Here is a 22,070-nt window from a genome sequence, read left to right as displayed (position 1 = left end):
CCATCACAGTTTTAAAGTCAAGGAAGCAACTTATGTAGAATGTAAGAGAACAGATTTATATAAATCTATAACATAACAGCCATAAAAGCCAAGGTAAAGTAAACTACTAGGAGGCCTGTCATATGGGACAAGCTAAAATCACTTGTTGACACTTACCAAATTCTTGGAAGCTGTAGATAGGTCAGATGAAATTTCTGGTGGTGATGAGGTCTCCCCATCTTGGTTTGAACTTCCTGAGAGCTATGAGGTTCATAAGAAGAGTCGAGTTGTAAAAATTACTGTTGCTGCTCTAGAATTACGTTCTGGATATATTCTTTTTTGAAAGAATATATTTTTTAAAAAGCAGTCCTTTATTAATGAAAAAGTACAGATAGTATCGGTAAGAATAGTAGTATCGATTGGACCCTAACAATACGAACACTCACAGTCTTCACAATAATGCATCATCAAGGTCTTAAGGCTTTTCTGACCACATTTGAGGTGGATCGGGTCAACCTGCTAGGAGGAGTACATTAAAATAGAAAACATGTCATTTCCAGTAGGGGGCGCTATGAGTGTTATTCAATATGGACACGCAGATGTCTTTAGGACTGGACCCTTATCATGCCTGAGAAATTTGGGGCAGATCGGATTATGTACAGTGGAGTTGTAACAACTTCCTGTTTCATGGCAAATGGCTAGGTCAGATGAAAGTTCTGGTGGTGATGAGGTCTCCCCATCTTGGTTTGAACTTCCTGAGAGCTAAACACCACAGAGAGACACATTTATTAGCATTTCTGCAGAACATGAGGTTCACAAGAAGAGCACTACACTCCTACACACTTTAAAGCCAAAACATAATGTGTAATAGGCCCCAGACAGGGCAGAGTCTTTGTATAAAATCATTTATTTTTGAATTTGAGAATCACAGCCCCATCATTATTACTTGGGTTTGGGGTTTTATGTATTCCATGTGCCTGGATAAGCATTTATTGTGATGCTCCCTCAGGCGTTGTAAGTGCACCTTTAACCTGGTGGATCGTGCACTCTGTCTGCAGGAGATTAAGTAGAAAACACTTGATGTAACATAACATCTGTATACCTAGAAATGCAAATTTGTACACTTCTAATGAAAATGTCTGCAATTTGCAGATAGCTTTGTTGCTAGGTGCTGATGTTGCAATGGAACGAATAATTGACTTTCACTTCTTGGCAATATACGTTACCTTTGCTACCACTTTTGGCACAATCTTTGCGCTGTGATTGTACTGAGTATCTTCTCACAAATGTTCTAAGTAATTTGCCCTCCACAACAGCAGGTGGCGCTCTGAGTCAATTAAAATCTTTCTTCTTATCAATGAATAAATGAAGACTTTTAACCAGTCAAGACCAAGCCCCCAGGAAGAGCGCTTGTTGTTGATATCAATTTTCGTAGTGGCCAAACGGCGGTACTACAACTTTCGTGTCCGTCACGTGATGCCATTGGGCCCAAAAAGACTTTTCCCCATAGACTTTAATTGGGAAATAGACGTCTGTAACTCAGAGGATAATTTTTTTTCAGGTGAATAAACTTTGCATTACAAACACAATAGCCCTTATTTAAATCATTAGGTCCTAAAAGTTGTAAAATGCACTAATAGCTGAATCCAGAGTTATTTCTCTTCCTCTGTTAATGTGAATGAGCCCCCGACCGAGGCTAGAGCGAGGGCTGGGAGGCGGAAGGAAACGCTACCGCGCCTGCTCTATGGGCCCAATGGATGCGGAAGATCGCCGGAAGATCCGGGTACTTTATCACTCAGAAGTCGAGCTATTTTGGCTTCATGCCCCACTGAGCAACTCTCATAGGAATGAACAGGTCTCTACCTCCAACGCTGTATCCAGTTCTCTTTATATATCCATGGTCAAGACAAGTTTAAAAGACAATATCAGGACTAAATGATGGGAATATTACATTGGAGAATCTACTAGGAAAGACATCTAGGAAAGTACATAAACTTCTAATTAATTACTTAAGAGCAACAGGAATAATAGAGAGAATTTATTTATTTATTTTCATTATTATTATCATTATTATTATTATTATTATTTTCCTGCCAATCTACTGCTCCACTCTCGCTGTGGTGTTTTCTGTCTTTAATGTAAGAGTGCAGTAACATCTTTCACCACCCAGATGAACTGACATTTACCAGCCATTATAATCCAGAGGGGCACAGTTTCACTAATGTAGTCCAGTTAATATTATGCATACATAAATAGTTGTCTGTGATAAATGAATAAATACATAGGGTTTGTTAAAAAAGCATGGTTAAAATACACATTTTTCATTGTGTGTTAAAGGGAAAGTGAAAAACACACTTACGGTTTAGGTTAATATTGTTTTATTTATTTTTTTATGACAATTAAAGTAAAAAATTACTTCTTTCTATTATAAAACGGTTTCTGGGTGTGTTTATTATTTCAGAGGTTAAAGGGTATATAGCCTAAATAGACTGTGGTGCTTATATAGTATATTGTGCTAAAGGGTTAGTATGCTCAATTATTTCTATAGTGACCCAAGATAAATAACATTGAGTAAATCAGAGTTACCCTAAAGAAGTTAAAAGGGGGAAAGAACTCAGGGCCCCATCTACGTACATAGAGGGTGGACGGGCTACACTCATTTAAACAAACTCAATAAAATATTTGGAAAACTCAACAACATTATACAAATAAAGTATGACAAATAAAATGATTTCATAATTCAAGCAAAATAACAATGAGAAATAATGTTGAAAATCTGCTTCTCTTAACTTTCATTACAAAATGCAACTTGGTCTGACTTATTGAACAACTGGACTCATTTCCTGATCTATTGCTCAGAGTTTAGAGGACGAATAAGACAGAAGACAGATGGGACATGTCAGAATAATCAAGGTGATTTACACCCTCAGAGAAATGGTCAGCTCTGTTTCATCAACATCATCGGAAGTGATAAAAATATATTTACAGTTATTACACGGCTGTGTTGAATACTCAATTCTGATTGGTCAATCACAGCGTTCTGCAGTCTGTAATTTCTGTATAGCAAACCGTTGCTATGTACAACAGACCGTTGCTATGGGCGCAGCTCTGATGTCGGACTCTGACGGACCGTTTTTGTGTCAAAATATTGATTTATTCAGTAAGTAGCCGTGTAATAAGCGGGATAATGTACAGCCAGCAGGTCATTGTTGTGAAAGAATCCCCTTCAGGACTTTGCATCGGGGTGCAGCAACACCCTGTCTGGGATTCTTTCACAACAATGACCCGCTGGCTGTACATTATCCCTTACATAATATCTGCCAACAGTAAAGCAACAAAATGGAACCTTGCAGAACATTATAAGCTGCACAAAATCCAGATTCAAATCCAAACATTATCATTTGTTTGCTGTCTTAAAGTGTAGAGTAGGTTTGGTCCTGATCTGTGCTGGCTGGTTGGAGGGTCTGGTAGATGGACTCTTCACATGTGGAGACTGGAGCCAAGTTCTCATAGGTGACAGATGCCTGAAACAGGAAAAGCATCAAACCTGAAATACAGCAGTAGCCAGAGTAACAGGAGCTCAGAGGTGCTGCAGCACAGTTGGTATGAGAAAAATAAAGCGTTTTTTGAACATTAAAGCTTGTAAATTAATCATGTGCAGCACAAAACAACATCCAGACACAAAGTCAGGTTCACTGGATGGCCAACATGTTGAAACTGTGGAAAACTTTAAATACCTCGGTACAGTTCTGGACTCCCAGGTGAGCTTCTCAGAAAATACAGAGTATATTTTCAAGAGATGCTCACAGCGACTTTATCTTCTAAGGAAACTTAGTGGCCTCGGTGTCAGTCAGCAGATTTTAGAATTAGTGCATAAAACTATTGTTGAGAGTGTTTTAACCTTTCACCTTCCTGCCTGGTACGGTCACCTAAACTGTAGATATAAGAATAAACTCTCTAGGATTGTGTCAGTAGCAAGCAAAGTAGTTGGTAAACCCCAAAAGTCCTTGACTCAACTTTTTACAGCAAGGACGAGGAAGAAAACGAAGAGCATCCTGGCAGATAGCTCCCATCCTCTCTTCAGCCAGGCGCTATAGAGTCCCTCTGGCAACTAAAAATGTATTTAAAAAGTCCGTCATCCCATCTAGTGCCATCAATATTCTTACCTCAACAAAGTGACTGAGCAGATCTGAGCCACAGGCACTGACATGAACTGTTTTAATGTGTAACATGACCTGTCTCTGTATCTGTTTTGTACTAGCTGCTGTCTGCTTTATAATGTTGTTTCTTGTGTTTGGTGAGCCGAAGACAAATTTCCACCCTGGTGGACAATAAATGAAATGAAATTCGTCTGAAATTGCAAAAAATAAAAAGGGTAATTAAACACCATACAGCAATCAAAGAAAAGTCACCTCCATGTGTATGTCGTCTGCATTTCCTCCGGTGTTCACAGCAAAGTTCCTTCTTGCCTTCCATTTGTAGAGGAGCAGCAGAAAAACAGCCAGCAGCACAAAAACACAAGTCACACCGACAACCAGAGGCAGGAAGTAACCTGGGTGAGGGACATGGGAGCAGGGTTAGTGTAGTAAACTAAAACCTAAATGAAAATATGCAGTGATATATAGTCGTAAAACTACTACTAAATAAAAAGATATCCTTTAAAGGTGCTATTGATAACATTGATAACATTCAGCCACTAGATGTCACAGTCTCCCTCCCTCGTTCCATTGCATTCACTTCGTTGTTGCCAAGCATTTACCGTCAAACTCAGCCATTTATTTGTTTTTTTACCGGCAGCAGGACAAACAGTCTATGAACTGTACCTGTAACCTGGTCGGTGGTTTCAGGGGAAACTGATGGTGTGAAACTACCTGAACTGGAGCTTTGACTCTGAGTTGTTGTTGGTGTTGGTGTGGAGGCTGATGGGACTGATGCTGAAAAGGATCAGAGAGTCCAGTTTGGGTTTGAAGTGGTTGGAGCAGCGATCAATGAAAACACAATGAAACAATCAGACACTGAATCAATACTGATACACAGAAATCCTGATGATAACAATAGGATGCTGTTGATAGATAGACAGATAAATAAATACCTAGATAATCCCTAATATATATATTAATAAAACCTAGTGGCCTTGGGTTATAGGTGCGCCTCCACCTGGTTCTTTTGGCCAAACACCCAAACCAGCAGTCTTTTTTTTTTGCACAAATCATATAATCAAATAACCAAGTTTCTAAGTTTGAAAAACAAATATATTTAGTTTCTTCAACCTAAAAAAACAAAAAGAAATAACTGGTCATATTTTAATTTCCAAGCATTTACCGTCAAACTCAGTCATTTATCCGTTTTTTTTCCACACTAACTGACGACCCAGTGACACCACATGATACCATCGTGGTGTTACTATGAGCTCACAAGCCTTGTTAGAAGTCGGAACCAGACGGTGGAAGCATAGCTCTGCTGCTGGGTGCTGATGTTGTAATGGAACAAACTTTCACTTCTTATCAATATACGTTCTTTGATTCAGGTTTTAAAACCTTTATGAGGAGGGAACTGCATTCAAAATAATTGTTAAACCTCAAGGATACACACAGTGTGTTTTGGTGAGTAGCACTGAATGTAAACATAAACTATTTTTACAAGAAAACTCCACATGGCACTTTTAATAAAATGAGAAAATCTTCCTTTGATATGATAAAATATCAAAGATGTGGGTCTACTTGTTTCTTGACTTGTCATGTGTTCATATCACATGTAAGAAAATGTCTTGTATATCTTTAATTAAACCTGAGTTTTACTGTAAAACTTTACTCTTCTACGTACTGACCTGTCTTATGTGCTGAAACAGAGAGTGGATATTTTTATTATTCTTATCGTACAGTGTTGTTATTCTTAATTTGACATTTTAAGAACATTTGTTTTGTTTGAAGATGAAGTTGAGACACTGACCGGCAGGAGGACAAACAGTCTATGAACTGTACCTGTAAGCTGGTCGGTGGTTTCAGGGGAAACTGATGATGTGAAACTTCCTGAACTGGAGCTTTGACTCTGAGTTGTTGTTGGTGTTGGTGTGGAGGCTGATGGGACTGATGCTGAAAAGGATCAGAAAGTCCAGTTTGGGTTTGAAGTCGTTGGAGCAGCGATCAATGAAAACACAATGAAACAATCAGACACTGAATCAATACTGATACACAGAAATCCTGATGATAAAATTTGGATGCTGTTGATAGATAGACAGATAAATAAATCCTTATATAATCGCTAATATATATATAAATAAGACCTAGTGGCTTAGGGGTTATAGGTGCGCCTCCACCTGGTTCTTTTGGCCAAACACCCAAACCAGCAATCTTTTTTTTTTGCACAAATCATATAATCAAATAACCAAGTTTCTAAGTTTCAAAACAAATATATTTAGTTTTTTTCATCCTAAAAAAAACCAAAAGAAATAACTGGTCATATTTTAATTTCCAAGCATTTACCGTCAAACTCAGCCATTTATCCGATTTTTTTCCACACTAACTGACGACCCAGTGATACCACATGATACCATGTTTTACTATTGGATCACCAGCCTTGTTAGAAGTGGGAACCAGACGGTGGAAGCATAGCTCTGCTGCTAGGTGCTGATGTTGTAATGGAACAAACTTTCACTTCTTATCAATATACGTTCTTTGATTCAGGTTTTAAAACCTTTATGAGGAGGGAACTGCATTCAAAATAATTGTTAAACCTCAAGGATACACACAGTGTGTTTTGGTGAGTAGCACTGAATGTAAACATAAACTATTTTTACAAGAAAACTCCACATGGCACTTTTAATAAAATGAGAAAATCTTCCTTTGATATGATAAAATATCAAAGATGTGGGTCTACTTGTTTCTTGACTTGTCATGTGTTCATATCACATGTAAGAAAATGTCTTGTATATCTTTAATTAAACCTGAGTTTTACTGTAAAACTTTACTCTTCTACGTACTGACCTGTCTTATGTGCTGAAACAGAGAGTGGATATTTTTATTATTCTTATCGTACAGTGTTGTTATTCTTAATTTGACATTTTTAAGAACATTTGTTTTGTTTGAAGATGAAGTTGAGACACTGACCGGCAGGAGGACAAACAGTCTATGAACTGTACCTGTAAGCTGGTCGGTGGTTTCAGGGGAAACTGATGGTGTGAAACTTCCTGAACTGGAGCTTTGACTCTGAGTTGTTGTTGGTGTTGGTGTGGAGGCTGATGGGACTGATGCTGAAAAGGATCAGAAAGTCCAGTTTGGGTTTGAAGTCGTTGGAGCAGCGATCAATGAAAACACAATGAAACAATCAGACACTGAATCAATACTGATACACAGAAATCCTGATGATAAAATTTGGATGCTGTTGATAGATAGACAGATAAATAAATCCTTATATAATCGCTAATATATATATAAATAAGACCTAGTGGCTTAGGGGTTATAGGTGCGCCTCCACCTGGTTCTTTTGGCCAAACACCCAAACCAGCAATCTTTTTTTTTTTGCACAAATCATATAATCAAATAACCAAGTTTCTAAGTTTCAAAACAAATATATTTAGTTTTTTTCATCCTAAAAAAAACCAAAAGAAATAACTGGTCATATTTTAATTTCCAAGCATTTACCGTCAAACTCAGCCATTTATCCGATTTTTTTCCACACTAACTGACGACCTAGTGATACCACATGATACCATCGTTGTGTTACTATTGGCTCACCAGCCTTGTTAGAAGTGGGAACCAGACGGTGGAAGCATAGCTCTGCTGCTGGGTGCTGATGTTGTAATGGAACAAACTTTCACTTCTTATCAATATACGTTCTTTGATTCAGGTTTTAAAACCTTTATGAGAAGGGAACTGCATTCAAAACAATTGTTAAACCTCAAGGATACACACAGTGTGTTTTGGTGAGTAGCACTGAATGTAAACAGAAACTTTGTTGACAAGAAAACTCCACATGGCACCTTTAATAAAATGAGAAAATCTTCCTGTTATGATAAAATATCCAAGACTTTGGTCTAGATGTTTCTTGACTTGTCATGTGTTCATATCACATGTAACATAATGTCTTGTATAATGTGTCGTATCTTTAATTAAACCTGAGTTTTACTGTAAAACGGTAATCTTCTACGTACTGACCTGTCTTATGTGCTGAAACAGAAAATGGATATTTTTATTATTCTTATTGGACAGTGTTGTTATGCTTAATTTGACATTTTTAAGAACATTTGTTTTGTTGAAGATGAAATTGAGACACTGACCGGCAGGAGGACAAACAGTCTATGAACTGTACCTGTAAGCTGGTCGGTGGTTTCAGGGGAAACTGATGGTGTGAAACTTCCTGAACTGGAGCTTTGACTCTGAGTTGTTGTTGGTGTTGGTGTGGAGGCTGATGGGACTGATGCTGAAAAGGATCAGAGAGTCCAGTTTGGGTTTGAAGTGGTTGGAGCAGTGATAAATGAAAACTCAATGAAACAATCAGACACTGAATCAATACTGATACACAGAAATCCTGATGATAAAAAAAACGAAAAGAAACAATTGGTCAAATTTTAATTTCTGCTGCTGTAAGGTCATTTAGAAAGGGTTCTTTTTGAAGAAAAAAAGACAGAAAAGATGTTTCACATTATCCATTTTGGTGGGATTTTAAATGACAATAAATCTGTTTTTCATTATCAGTTTGTGTACTGAACTGAAGGTACTGTATGTGGATTATGAAGAAACATTTCAATAAAACAAACTCACCATCTGTGACAATGACGAAACGATCCATGTATGAATCTGGAGACGAAGCTCTGCCGTAACCACACCTGTACCATCCTGTATCTGACTTGGTCAAATGTTTGATGGTCATATGCAGTCCAAATACAGATCCTTTTACATATGTAATGCTGTATCTGCCACTCTGAGCTTGGTTGCCTTCTGTTTCGATGAGAATGTCTTCTTGTTTTTTACATTTGTTCTTACAGAAGAACTTCTGCTTTCCGTAGACGGTATTGCTGCATCCCCAAGTGAGTTCTTCTCCTTCAGTTTCTGTATGGAAGAAACCTGATTGCCCAGCCAACAGTGGTCCTGAAAAGATGAACAATCAAAGTTACCATCTGAACTTCTGCAGTCTAATCACAATATTTCTTGCTTCACATTGACACAGATCCACAGAGACACACTGGGAGCTGCCCAGTTCAGCCACAGTCCGTGACTAGTGGGGTAATCATTTGCTACATTAATATATTTAGAGTTCATACATCACAAATAAGTAAGTAAGTAAAGTTTATTTATTTAGCACCTTTCACAGATACAAAATCACAAAGTGCTTTACATTAATAAAAATAATACATCAAGTCAATATTAAAAGTAGCGATGACAAGCGCAGCGCTGTCAAGCTAAAATCACAACAAAACACACAAATGAGGACAGAGACACATAAACAAGTCAAAAGTTCCGAACACAGTCAATAAAAGGCCAATAAAAGCAATTAGTAAAGTGGAGCAGTTATTCTGACAGATTAAAGGGACTATTTGTAACTTTGTACGCGCATAAATGTAGCGGGTCGTCATACATGCGCGTTCGCATATGCGCGCTCGCGTGTGGCTGGAGCCTCGTCTCCGCTGCATGCTCTCCTTCACTCAGAATGCGCGCGCGTCCTCGCTGTCTCGCTCCACCTCTAGACGTGAACGCGCGCTCACTCCACACTGCAGTAGAGTTTAGCTCTGAGAATATCTAGTGAATGCACAGGGGATGTTTGTGCAGAAATAAATTCTGCAGTTCCTCCAGACCAACAGAGCTTTCCCGTGTCTTGTGAAGTGACGGAGCTACGTTACCTTCTCGTTACCGACCGGGTGCCGGTGTCTCCTCTGCTCTCTCCGGCTGCGGGTGGAGAGAGCAGAGGAGACATGCTGCAGAGCACCGCTGCAGAGCCCCGCTGCTTCAGCCTGCACTTAGGTTGGAAAAGCCAACACTAGGATCAGATCTAAATCATGTTCATGGAGAGACCTTCGTCTGGTCAGCTAACATTACTGCCAAGCAGCTGAAATATAGAGTGATATTGTGGTTTTAGCTGACTTGTGTCGCCTCACTGTTTTGAGTGATGCTCGTTCAGGTATATTTAGAGCGAGCAAGCGCGAGCCCGACGCTGACTTTCGTTGATTTCACGGCCACAGGTGTCGCTGTTAAGAAGCATTTCTGAAAGTTACAAATAGTCCCTTTAACAAAAGCCTGTCTGAATAAAGACGTTTTCAGCTGCTTCATAAAAAAGTCACAGGAGTCTAGAGATCGCAGCGATAGGGGGATGGCATTCCATAAATTGGGTGCGACAGCTTGAAAGGCACGGTCACCTCTGGTTTTATAGTGGGTTTGGGGGACTGCCAGTAGTTTTTGGTCAGAAGACCTAAGAGCCCGATTTGGTGTGTAAGGGAGGAGGAGGTCAGTAATATACTGGGGTGTTTGACCATGCAAGGCTCTAAAGGTTAGCACCAGTATTTTAAAATGGATGCAACATTTAATGGGAAGCCAGTGCAGAGAGGATGAAATAGGGGTGATATGTGATCTCTTGTTATTTCTAGTTAAAAGCCGAGCAGCTGCATTTTGGACTAAATAAAAATAATACTAACTAGAATGGCACTCGGAGAGCACAGACCTCCGCCATGGTGCCTCACTTTAAAAACAAATCACAGCTCACAGCTGGAGGTACCGTGAGGTGGTCGGCTTATTATTAACACGGTGTGTTTCGTGTAACGTATCGGCGGATGCCTCTCTCATTCAGCAGCCTTGTTATGTCTGTATAACGTTACACTACGTTGTCTCTCATCCCATCATCTACCGCTTTTTTCTTTCTCACCACGGACGGACAGCAGCTCCAGCAACGTGTCATCAACACGCGATCAACGCGTCATCAACTCGTCATCAACACGCGATCAACGCGTCATCAACTCGTCATCAACGCGTCATCAGTTACACTCCGCATGTGTTATACTCTGTGGTCTTAATGCTCAGGCTGATCGGAATCCTTATAAAAATTCCTGAATCCGGATCATGATCCGGATCGCCACCAAAATCTAATGGATTTTTCATTGTGCCAAACCCCACCCCTTCAAATTCATCGCAAACTTTTGGAGTAATCCTGCTAACAGACAGACAGACAAACCAATGCCGGTGAAAAAAAATCCTCCTTCAAGGCCTTTGTTAATAATTGAAATTGAAATTGAAATAACTCACATTCTTCCCACAATTTCATTTGATTTCATTCTTTCCTCACTAAATATGATGAACACACTAAATATATCAGGTTAAAAGACTTTCAGTAAAAACTCACCATCTGAAACTCTGACCTCAAAGTCAGAGTATGAGTCTGGAACCAAAGTTTTGCCCAAACCACACCTGTACCGTCCTGCATCAGACTTGGTCAGATGTGTGATGGTCACAGTCAGAGTTCCTCCTCCTGAAGATCTGTCTCTGTATTCAGTGCTGAATCTGCCACTCTGAGCTCTGACATCATCTGTTTTAATAAGAATATCTTCTGCTTTACATTCGTTCTTACAGAAGAACTTCCTGCTTCCATATGAAGAGAAGTGGCAATCAAGTGAACCATTTCCTCCTTCAGCTCCTGTGTAAATGTTGAGTTTTGCGCTGACGAGCCGAGTGTTTCCACCACACAGTGCTGTTGAAAATAAGAACAGAGAACACTGATGGTCAGTTCTTTCTGTTATGAGGACTTTCTTATTTGTTTGGTTGTTTTGCCTGACCTGACTCTCGGACGCCCCTGCTCACTTCAGCAGGCCATGTTCTCTCCTCTATAAGGCCTAGGCCACACCGTCTATCTTTACTTGTGTGTGACGGCTCATGGTACAGACTCCGTCCTTTCCACACTTACCATTCATTGTCTATGGAAGCAGCCGTGCAATGCATTCTGGCAGCGTGGCGAGAGACGAAGTGTCACTTTGGCCACTCCTCATTTGCATAAAGTTGAGGTCTAGTTTACTTTATGCTAATCAGGGGCGTAAAGTGCGACTCGCTGTCACTGGAAACTCCCTAGAAACTTTTAAACTAACTGTTGTCGATCTAAAACACAGACAGATTTAGCAACTGCATGGCTTATTTCTATAAATGTTTTCAGAAACACATTTTGGTGAACTATTTTTGTGATATAAGAGAAGAAAGAGTCGCCATGTTGGTTCTGGTTTTAAAGTTGGGGAGCTGCAGCCCAAGAGGGAAAGTTTTTGTCCAATCAGGTGCCGAGTGCCTTGTGTCTAGTGGCAGCCCATCAAGCGTCCAATGCTGGGAAGCGAGGCGATCCCTCGTGATAAAAAAACGCCCCTGTGGACACGTACCATCACTGAACTGCTGCTGCTCGCACGCGTGTGGCGTCCACACAGACAGCGTTGCTTGAGTTTGTCTTTGATAATGGCACAATATTTATTTTAGACAGAAAAAGGTTAAGAATTTGAAACAGAGTTAAAGTGTTAAAGGGTTAAAAATAAATATATCTTTTTCATGTGTCTGACATATTCTACAGATTAAGGCCCTGTTCAGACCTGGTATTAACATGCATCCTCAGTGATCGCATCACAAGTGGACAGCTTTAAGTACAGGTGTGAACGCACACAAGACGCATTGAGGACGCATTGAGATCGGATCTTTCAGACCACATTCAGAGGTAGTCTGGGACACATATGACCACATTCTTTTAGCAGTGTGTATGTGAATGCGTCCTGGCTGCATTAAGGACCGCCTACTCATCTGATGTCCAGCTGGGATCCGCGGGAAAACTTGGCATGTCCATTTTCAAAGGGGTCCCTTGACCTCTGACCTCAAGATATGTGAATGAAAATGGGTTCTATGGGTACCCACGAGTCTCCCCTTTACATACATGCCCACTTTATGATAATCACATGCAGTTTTGGGGCAAGTCATAGTCAAGTCAGCACACTGACACACTGACAGCTGTTGTTGCCTGTTGGGCTGCAGTTTACCATGTTATGATTTGAGCATATTTTTCATGCTAAATGCAGTACCTGTGAGGGTTTCTGGACAATATTTGTCATTGTTTTGTGTTGTTAATTTATTTCCAGTAATAAATATATGCATAAATTTGCATACAACAGCATATTTGCCCACTCCCATGTTGATAAGAGTATTAAATACTTGACAAATCTCCCTTTAAGGTACATTTCTGAACAGAAAAAAAACGTGTGACTAATTTGCAATTATTTGTGATTAACTACGGACAATCATGCGATTATTGACAATTACATATTTTAATCGATTAAAAGCCCTAAACAGGACATCTGAATAAAGATACAGTAACTGAAAAACATTGAACATTTGGACCAGGGGTCCCCAACCTTTTTTCCTCTGAGAGCTAATTTAACAAAATGAAAGATGCTGTGAGCTGCTCATAGCACCAGGTTGAACATCGCCAATAGCAGAGATAATTCCTGTCTTACTTTTATTGTCCTTTAACATCCTTTAACATTTTCAGATCAGTCCTCACCTGAGAAGAAGCAGAAGGACAGAACATGGTGGATATTCATTCTGAATTTGATCCTGATGGAGAAAAATCACTAATCTGCAGGAGAACTGCCTCCGTCACTTCACTCCTTCCACTATCTGTCTGTCAGTCAGTCAGGAAGCTGCTAATTTAACATTTACTTCCTCTATCTCTCTCTTTATGCTTGAAGCTTTAGCTGCACCCACAATCTGATGATGATGATGATGATGATGATGATGATGATGATGATGATGATGATCCAACACAGTAACTGCAATAAAATACTAAATATACTTTTCTGCTGTTCAGTCACTGACAATCCATACACAACTTCTGTGGCTACAAACTTCTCTATTTTTTAGATGCATCTGACAAACCTCAAAACCAACATCATCATTACTGCAAACTGAATGTAGTCAACCGAGTCTGTCCCACACAATAAAAAGTAGAATAACAGGGCTATTTGTAAATTAAGAAACCCATGACAGGAACACTTGCATTCAAGATGTATAAAGGATTATTATACATACGCAGAATTAATCTGCCTCAAAAATACATGGGCTGACATTCGTTACCTTAATGCAGGAAACCCTTTTGTATGACCTTGGGAGCCTGAATTAGCAATGAACTGTTTAGCAGTTTTTAACCAAACCAAACAGACCTCCTCCTCTCAGAGACTTTAATGCATCTTTTTGTAGTAATTTTGCACCTCTTTGAAGCCCTTTGTGTCTCTTTGTGATTGTTTTGAGTCTCTTCAAAACAGTTAATGGTAATTTTGTGTCCGTCAAAACAGTTGTGAATGTCTTTGCAGTTGTTTCTGGTCGTTTTGCATCTCTTTGCCGTCATTTCACGTCACTTTGCAGTCATTTTGCGTCTCTTTGAAGCCTTTGTGTCTCTGTGATTGTTTTGATTCTTTTAAGTCTCTTCAAAGCAGTTTTGTGTGTCACTGTGGTCACTTTGCGTCTCTTTGTATTGTTTTCTATTTCTTTATGGTTGATTTGCATCTCTTTGTTGTCATTTTGCGTCTCTTTGAAGCCCTTTGTGAGTCTTTGCGGTTGATTTGTGTCTTTTTGTGGTCATTTTGCCTCTCTCTGAAACACTTTTGCGTCTCTTTTTGTGTTTGTTTTGTCGTGACTGTCAACTATAAGCCTATTTGAATTTTGACCTCAACCAACGGGGCTTGAACCCTAATTAAAGCTGCAAGCTGTGATGAAGGGGCTCTCGCACGTCCTCTGTCCTCTGTCTAAACAACATAGACAGTGGACACATGTATTACCTTTTCTCTAGAACATGAGGTTCATGAAGAACATTATGTTGTTGTTACATATGACGTGTGGTACAGCAAACTTGTCATCTTGAAAGCCATGCAACCCAATTCAACATCTTGATTGTTTGAGAAAAGAGAGACAAATATATTGTGCCACACATAAAAGCACAGATTGCTTTTCTTTACTTAATTACTACCTATTTTAACATTGGATATAGTGTGTCAACATAGAGATGCCCACTGAAACCTGATTCTGAATTCTTTTATCGGTAGTTTTATATGTTTTGGGTCTGGGGGTGGAGACAGTGAACCGCTTGTTACTGTAAGTACCTTAAAAGATTCACAAGTAAAAAGCCAGTAAGAGTACTTTATGAAACCACCTGTTCAACAAGCATAAACATGTAGAAAAGGGATATTTACACATGCTTTACCCGCATCCACCGCTGCTATGTTTTACACAACCACAGTGTGCTGGTTAGACTAACAGCAAAGTGTTGCAAACAAGCTAAAACCAACGCTGCCTGTATGAAGCCAAACTGTTTCTTAGTTTGTAACAAATGTTAAAACTAGTCAAATTCTTAACTTAGCTACTGGCTGAGGCCTCCAGCACCGTCCCTCTACAGCGGTACCTGCAGGCACGTCTTCTTTCTAAACTTCACTCAGCATTTTAATGTCAGAATATTATTTATTTTATTGACATGTTAGATTTGTTTCCAGTGAGATATTATTGAGATTATATACTTATAGACTTTGCTGTTGTAAAAATTACCAGCCAATCCGTCAACATTAAAAAAATATATTGTATGCTTGCATCAAGCAGAGAGTGAGAGTGTGCACGGAGGAGGTCACTGATCCTTTCACTGATAATTGCACCTATAACTTGCATTGATGATTTAACATGTTTTGTATGTAAATGAATAATTAGTTTCACAGAAAACATAAGCAGTTATCATAATATAAACTGAATTTCTCATATAATTTAAGCATGGTGTGCTTCCATCACAGTTTTAAAGTCAAGGAAGCAACTTATGTAGAATGTAAGAGAACAGATTTATATAAATCTATACCATAACAGCCATAAAAGCCAAGGTAAAGTAAACTACTAGGAGGCCTGTCATATGGGACAAGCTAAAATCACTTGTTGACACTTATCAAATTCTTGGAAGCTGTAGGTAGGTCAGATGAAATTTCTGGTGGTGATGAGGTCTCCCCATCTTGGTTTGAACTTCCTGAGAGCTATGAGGTTCATAAGAAGAGTCGAGTTGTAAAAATTACTGTTGCTGCTCTAGAATTACGTTCTGGATATATTCTTTTTTGAAAGAATATATTTTTTAAAAAGCAGTCCTTTATTAATGAAAAAGTACAGATAGTATCGGTAAGAATAGTAGTATCGATTGGACCCTAACAATACGAACACTCACAGTCTTCACAATAATGCATCATCAAGGTCTTAAGGCTTTTCTGACCACATTTGAGGTGGATCGGGTCAACCTGCTAGGAGGAGTACATTAAAATAGAAAACATGTCATTTCCAGTAGGGGGCGCTATGAGTGTTATTCAATATGGACACGCAGATGTCTTTAGGACTGGACCCTTATCATGCCTGAGAAATTTGGGGCAGATCGGATTATGTACAGTGGAGTTGTAACAACTTCCTGTTTCATGGCAAATGGCTAGGTCAGATGAAAGTTCTGGTGGTGATGAGGTCTCCCCATCTTGGTTTGAACTTCCTGAGAGCTAAACACCACAGAGAGACACATTTATTAGCATTTCTGCAGAACATGAGGTTCACAAGAAGAGCACTACACTCCTACACACTTTAAAGCCAAAACATAATGTGTAATAGGCCCCAGACAGGGCAGAGTCTTTGTATAAAATCATTTATTTTTGAATTTGAGAATCACAGCCCCATCATTATTACTTGGGTTTGGGGTTTTATGTATTCCATGTGCCTGGATAAGCATTTATTGTGATGCTCCCTCAGGCGTTGTAAGTGCACCTTTAACCTGGTGGATCGTGCACTCTGTCTGCAGGAGATTAAGTAGAAAACACTTGATGTAACATAACATCTGTATACCTAGAAATGCAAATTTGTACACTTCTAATGAAAATGTCTGCAATTTGCAGATAGCTTTGTTGCTAGGTGCTGATGTTGCAATGGAACGAATAATTGACTTTCACTTCTTGGCAATATACGTTACCTTTGCTACCACTTTTGGCACCATCTTTCCACTGTGATTGTACTGAGTATCTTCTCACAAATGTTCTAAGTAATTTGCCCTCCACAACAGCAGGTGGCGCTCTGAGTCAATTAAAATCTTTCTTCTTATCAATGAATAAATAAAGACTTTTAACCAGTCAAGACTAAGCCCCCAGGAAGAGTGCTTGTTGTTGATATCAATTTTCGTAGTGGCCAAACGGCGGTACTACAACTTCCGTGTCCGTCACGTGATGCCATTGGGCCCAAAAAGACTTTTCCCCATAGACTTTCATTGGGAAAGAGACGTCTATAACTCAGAGGATAATTTTTTTTCAGGTGAATAAACTTTGCATTACAAACACAATAGCCCTTATTTAAATCATTAGGTCCTAAAAGTTGTAAAATGCACTAATAGCTGAATCCAGAGTTATTTCTCTTCCTCTGTTAATGTGAATGAGCCCCCGACCGAGGCTAGAGCGAGGGCTGGGAGGCGGAAGGAAACGCTACCGCGCCTGCTCTATGGGCCCAATGGATGCGGAAGATCGCCGGAAGATCCGGGTACTTTATCACTCAGAAGTCGAGCTATTTTGGCTTCATGCCCCACTGAGCAACTCTCATAGGAATGAACAGGGCTCTACCTCCAACGCTGTATCCAGTTCTCTTTATATATCCATGGTCAAGACAAGTTTAAAAGACAATATCAGGACTAAATGATGGGAATATTACATTGGAGAATCTACTAGGAAAGACATCTAGGAAAGTACATAAACTTCTAATTAATTACTTAAGAGCAACAGGAATAATAGAGAGAATTTATTTATTTATTTTCATTATTATTATCATTATTATTATTATTATTATTTTCCTGCCAATCTACTGCTCCACTCTCGCTGTGGTGTTTTCTGTCTTTAATGTAAGAGTGCAGTAACATCTTTCACCACCCAGATGAACTGACATTTACCAGCCATTATAATCCAGAGGGGCACAGTTTCACTAATGTAGTCCAGTTAATATTATGCATACATAAATAGTTGTCTGTGATAAATGAATAAATACATAGGGTTTGTTAAAAAAGCATGGTTAAAATACACATTTTTCATTGTGTGTTAAAGGGAAAGTGAAAAACACACTTACGGTTTAGGTTAATATTGTTTTATTTATTTTTTTATGACAATTAAAGTAAAAAATTACTTCTTTCTATTATAAAACGGTTTCTGGGTGTGTTTATTATTTCAGAGGTTAAAGGGTATATAGCCTAAATAGACTGTGGTGCTTATATAGTATATTGTGCTAAAGGGTTAGTATGCTCAATTATTTCTATAGTGACCCAAGATAAATAACATTGAGTAAATCAGAGTTACCCTAAAGAAGTTAAAAGGGGGAAAGAACTCAGGGCCCCATCTACGTACATAGAGGGTGGACGGGCTACACTCATTTAAACAAACTCAATAAAATATTTGGAAAACTCAACAACATTATACAAATAAAGTATGACAAATAAAATGATTTCATAATTCAAGCAAAATAACAATGAGAAATAATGTTGAAAATCTGCTTCTCTTAACTTTCATTACAAAATGCAACTTGGTCTGACTTATTGAACAACTGGACTCATTTCCTGATCTATTGCTCAGAGTTTAGAGGACGAATAAGACAGAAGACAGATGGGACATGTCAGAATAATCAAGGTGATTTACACCCTCAGAGAAATGGTCAGCTCTGTTTCATCAACATCATCGGAAGTGATAAAAATATATTTACAGTTATTACACGGCTGTGTTGAATACTCAATTCTGATTGGTCAATCACAGCGTTCTGCAGTCTGTAATTTCTGTATAGCAAACCGTTGCTATGTACAACAGACCGTTGCTATGGGCGCAGCTCTGATGTCGGACTCTGACGGACCGTTTTTGTGTCAAAATATTGATTTATTCAGTAAGTAGCCGTGTAATAAGCGGGATAATGTACAGCCAGCAGGTCATTGTTGTGAAAGAATCCCCTTCAGGACTTTGCATCGGGGTGCAGCAACACCCTGTCTGGGATTCTTTCACAACAATGACCCGCTGGCTGTACATTATCCCTTACATAATATCTGCCAACAGTAAAGCAACAAATGGAACCTTGCAGAACATTATAAGCTGCACAAAATCCAGATTCAAATCCAAACATTATCATTTGTTTGCTGTCTTAAAGTGTAGAGTAGGTTTGGTCCTGATCTGTGCTGGCTGGTTGGAGGGTCTGGTAGATGGACTCTTCACATGTGGAGACTGGAGCCAAGTTCTCATAGGTGACAGATGCCTGAAACAGGAAAAGCATCAAACCTGAAATACAGCAGTAGCCAGAGTAACAGGAGCTCAGCGGTGCTGCAGCGCAGTTGGTATGAGAAAAATAAAGCGTTTTTTGAACATTAAAGCTTGTAAATTAATCATGTGCAGCACAAAACAACATCCAGACACAAAGTCAGGTTCACTGGATGGCCAACATGTTGAAACTGTGGAAAACTTGAAATACCTCGGTACAGTTCTGGACTCCCAGGTGAGCTTCTCAGAAAATACAGAGTATATTTTCAAGAGATGCTCACAGCGACTTTATCTTCTAAGGAAACTTAGTGGCCTCGGTGTCAGTCAGCAGATTTTAGAATTAGTGCATAAAACTATTGTTGAGAGTGTTTTAACCTTTCACCTTCCTGCCTGGTACGGTCACCTAAACTGTAGATATAAGAATAAACTCTCTAGGATTGTGTCAGTAGCAAGCAAAGTAGTTGGTAAACCCCAAAAGTCCTTGACTCAACTTTTTACAGCAAGGACGAGGAAGAAAACGAAGAGCATCCTGGCAGATAGCTCCCATCCTCTCTTCAGCCAGGCGCTATAGAGTCCCTCTGGCAACTAAAAATGTATTTAAAAAGTCCGTCATCCCATCTAGTGCCATCAATATTCTTACCTCAACAAAGTGACTGAGCAGATCTGAGCCACAGGCACTGACATGAACTGTTTTAATGTGTAACATGACCTGTCTCTGTATCTGTTTTGTACTAGCTGCTGTCTGCTTTATAATGTTGTTTCTTGTGTTTGGTGAGCCGAAGACAAATTTCCACCCTGGTGGACAATAAATGAAATGAAATTCGTCTGAAATTGCAAAAATAAAAAGGGTAATTAAACACCATACAGCAATCAAAGAAAAGTCACCTCCATGTGTATGTCGTCTGCATTTCCTCCGGTGTTCACAGCAAAGTTCCTTCTTGCCTTCCATTTGTAGAGGAGCAGCAGAAAAACAGCCAGCAGCACAAAAACACAAGTCACACCGACAACCAGAGGCAGGAAGTAACCTGGGTGAGGGACATGGGAGCAGGGTTAGTGTAGTAAACTAAAACCTAAATGAAAATATGCAGTGATATATAGTCGTAAAACTACTACTAAATAAAAAAGATATCCTTTAAAGGTGCTATTGATAACATTGATAACATTCAGCCACTAGATGTCACAGTCTCCCTCCCTCGTTCCATTGCATTCACTTCGTTGTTGCCAAGCATTTACCGTCAAACTCAGCCATTTATTTGTTTTTTTACCGGCAGCAGGACAAACAGTCTATGAACTGTACCTGTAACCTGGTCGGTGGTTTCAGGGGAAACTGATGGTGTGAAACTACCTGAACTGGAGCTTTGACTCTGAGTTGTTGTTGGTGTTGGTGTGGAGGCTGATGGGACTGATGCTGAAAAGGATCAGAGAGTCCAGTTTGGGTTTGAAGTGGTTGGAGCAGCGATCAATGAAAACACAATGAAACAATCAGACACTGAATCAATACTGATACACAGAAATCCTGATGATAACAATAGGATGCTGTTGATAGATAGACAGATAAATAAATACCTAGATAATCCCTAATATATATATTAATAAAACCTAGTGGCCTTGGGTTATAGGTGCGCCTCCACCTGGTTCTTTTGGCCAAAACACCCAAACCAGCAGTCTTTTTTTTTGCACAAATCATATAATCAAATAACCAAGTTTCTAAGTTTGAAAAACAAATATATTTAGTTTCTTCAACCTAAAAAAACAAAAAGAAATAACTGGTCATATTTTAATTTCCAAGCATTTACCGTCAAACTCAGTCATTTATCCGTTTTTTTCCACACTAACTGACGACCCAGTGACACCACATGATACCATCGTGGTGTTACTATGAGCTCACAAGCCTTGTTAGAAGTCGGAACCAGACGGTGGAAGCATAGCTCTGCTGCTGGGTGCTGATGTTGTAATGGAACAAACTTTCACTTCTTATCAATATACGTTCTTTGATTCAGGTTTTAAAACCTTTATGAGGAGGGAACTGCATTCAAAATAATTGTTAAACCTCAAGGATACACACAGTGTGTTTTGGTGAGTAGCACTGAATGTAAACATAAACTATTTTTACAAGAAAACTCCACATGGCACTTTTAATAAAATGAGAAAATCTTCCTTTGATATGATAAAATATCAAAGATGTGGGTCTACTTGTTTCTTGACTTGTCATGTGTTCATATCACATGTAAGAAAATGTCTTGTATATCTTTAATTAAACCTGAGTTTTACTGTAAAACTTTACTCTTCTACGTACTGACCTGTCTTATGTGCTGAAACAGAGAGTGGATATTTTTATTATTCTTATCGTACAGTGTTGTTATTCTTAATTTGACATTTTTAAGAACATTTGTTTTGTTTGAAGATGAAGTTGAGACACTGACCGGCAGGAGGACAAACAGTCTATGAACTGTACCTGTAAGCTGGTCGGTGGTTTCAGGGGAAACTGATGATGTGAAACTTCCTGAACTGGAGCTTTGACTCTGAGTTGTTGTTGGTGTTGGTGTGGAGGCTGATGGGACTGATGCTGAAAAGGATCAGAAAGTCCAGTTTGGGTTTGAAGTCGTTGGAGCAGCGATCAATGAAAACACAATGAAACAATCAGACACTGAATCAATACTGATACACAGAAATCCTGATGATAAAATTTGGATGCTGTTGATAGATAGACAGATAAATAAATCCCTAGATAATCGCTAATATATATATAAATAAGACCTAGTGGCTTAGGGGTTATAGGTGCGCCTCCACCTGGTTCTTTTGGCCAAACACCCAAACCAGCAAT

At 39.2% G+C, this 22,070-nt stretch overlaps 1 protein-coding gene and 1 long non-coding RNA gene across 2 annotated transcripts; both read right to left on the bottom strand.

Annotated features, from left to right (window-relative positions):
- Positions 1–3,072: 3,072 nt before the first annotated feature.
- LOC119489315 (cell wall integrity and stress response component 2-like) lies at positions 3,073–13,586 on the bottom strand. Its single transcript, XM_037771558.1, has 9 exons — positions 13,483–13,586; positions 11,305–11,649; positions 8,739–9,065; positions 8,287–8,397; positions 7,118–7,228; positions 5,961–6,071; positions 4,803–4,913; positions 4,392–4,531; positions 3,073–3,503 (listed from the first exon to the last, which is right to left on the bottom strand). The coding sequence occupies exons 1-9, from the start codon at positions 13,520–13,522 to the stop codon at positions 3,393–3,395; spliced, it is 1,407 nt and encodes a 468-aa protein (XP_037627486.1). The 5' UTR covers positions 13,523–13,586; the 3' UTR covers positions 3,073–3,392.
- A 5,228-nt stretch (positions 13,587–18,814) lies between these two features.
- On the bottom strand, positions 18,815–21,937 carry LOC119489273. The gene is made up of 4 exons (XR_005207144.1): positions 21,702–21,937; positions 20,544–20,654; positions 20,132–20,271; positions 18,815–19,244 (listed from the first exon to the last, which is right to left on the bottom strand). It is a non-coding gene; the product is annotated as an uncharacterized LOC119489273 (long non-coding RNA).
- Between the last annotated feature and the right edge of the window lie 133 nt (positions 21,938–22,070).

Source organism: Sebastes umbrosus, chromosome 6, assembly GCF_015220745.1.
Source record: "Sebastes umbrosus isolate fSebUmb1 chromosome 6, fSebUmb1.pri, whole genome shotgun sequence".
Taxonomy (NCBI): Eukaryota; Metazoa; Chordata; class Actinopteri; order Perciformes; family Sebastidae; genus Sebastes; species Sebastes umbrosus.
The sequence above is the reverse complement of the archived record's forward strand: the minus strand, read 5'-3'. Positions and strand labels throughout refer to the sequence as shown.

What these genes read in the sequence shown, in the direction of transcription:
- LOC119489315 (XM_037771558.1), bottom strand. Translation starts at nt 13,522, where the DNA reads ATGAATATCCACCATGTTCTGTCCTTCTGCTTCTTCTCAG. An exon ending in AACCACCGACCAGCTTACAG is followed by an intron (nt 7,229 to 8,286) that starts GTACAGTTCATA and finishes GATCCTTTTCAG; the next exon opens with CATCAGTCCCATCAGCCTCC. An exon ending in AACCACCGACCAGCTTACAG is followed by an intron (nt 4,914 to 5,960) that starts GTACAGTTCATA and finishes GATCCTTTTCAG; the next exon opens with CATCAGTCCCATCAGCCTCC.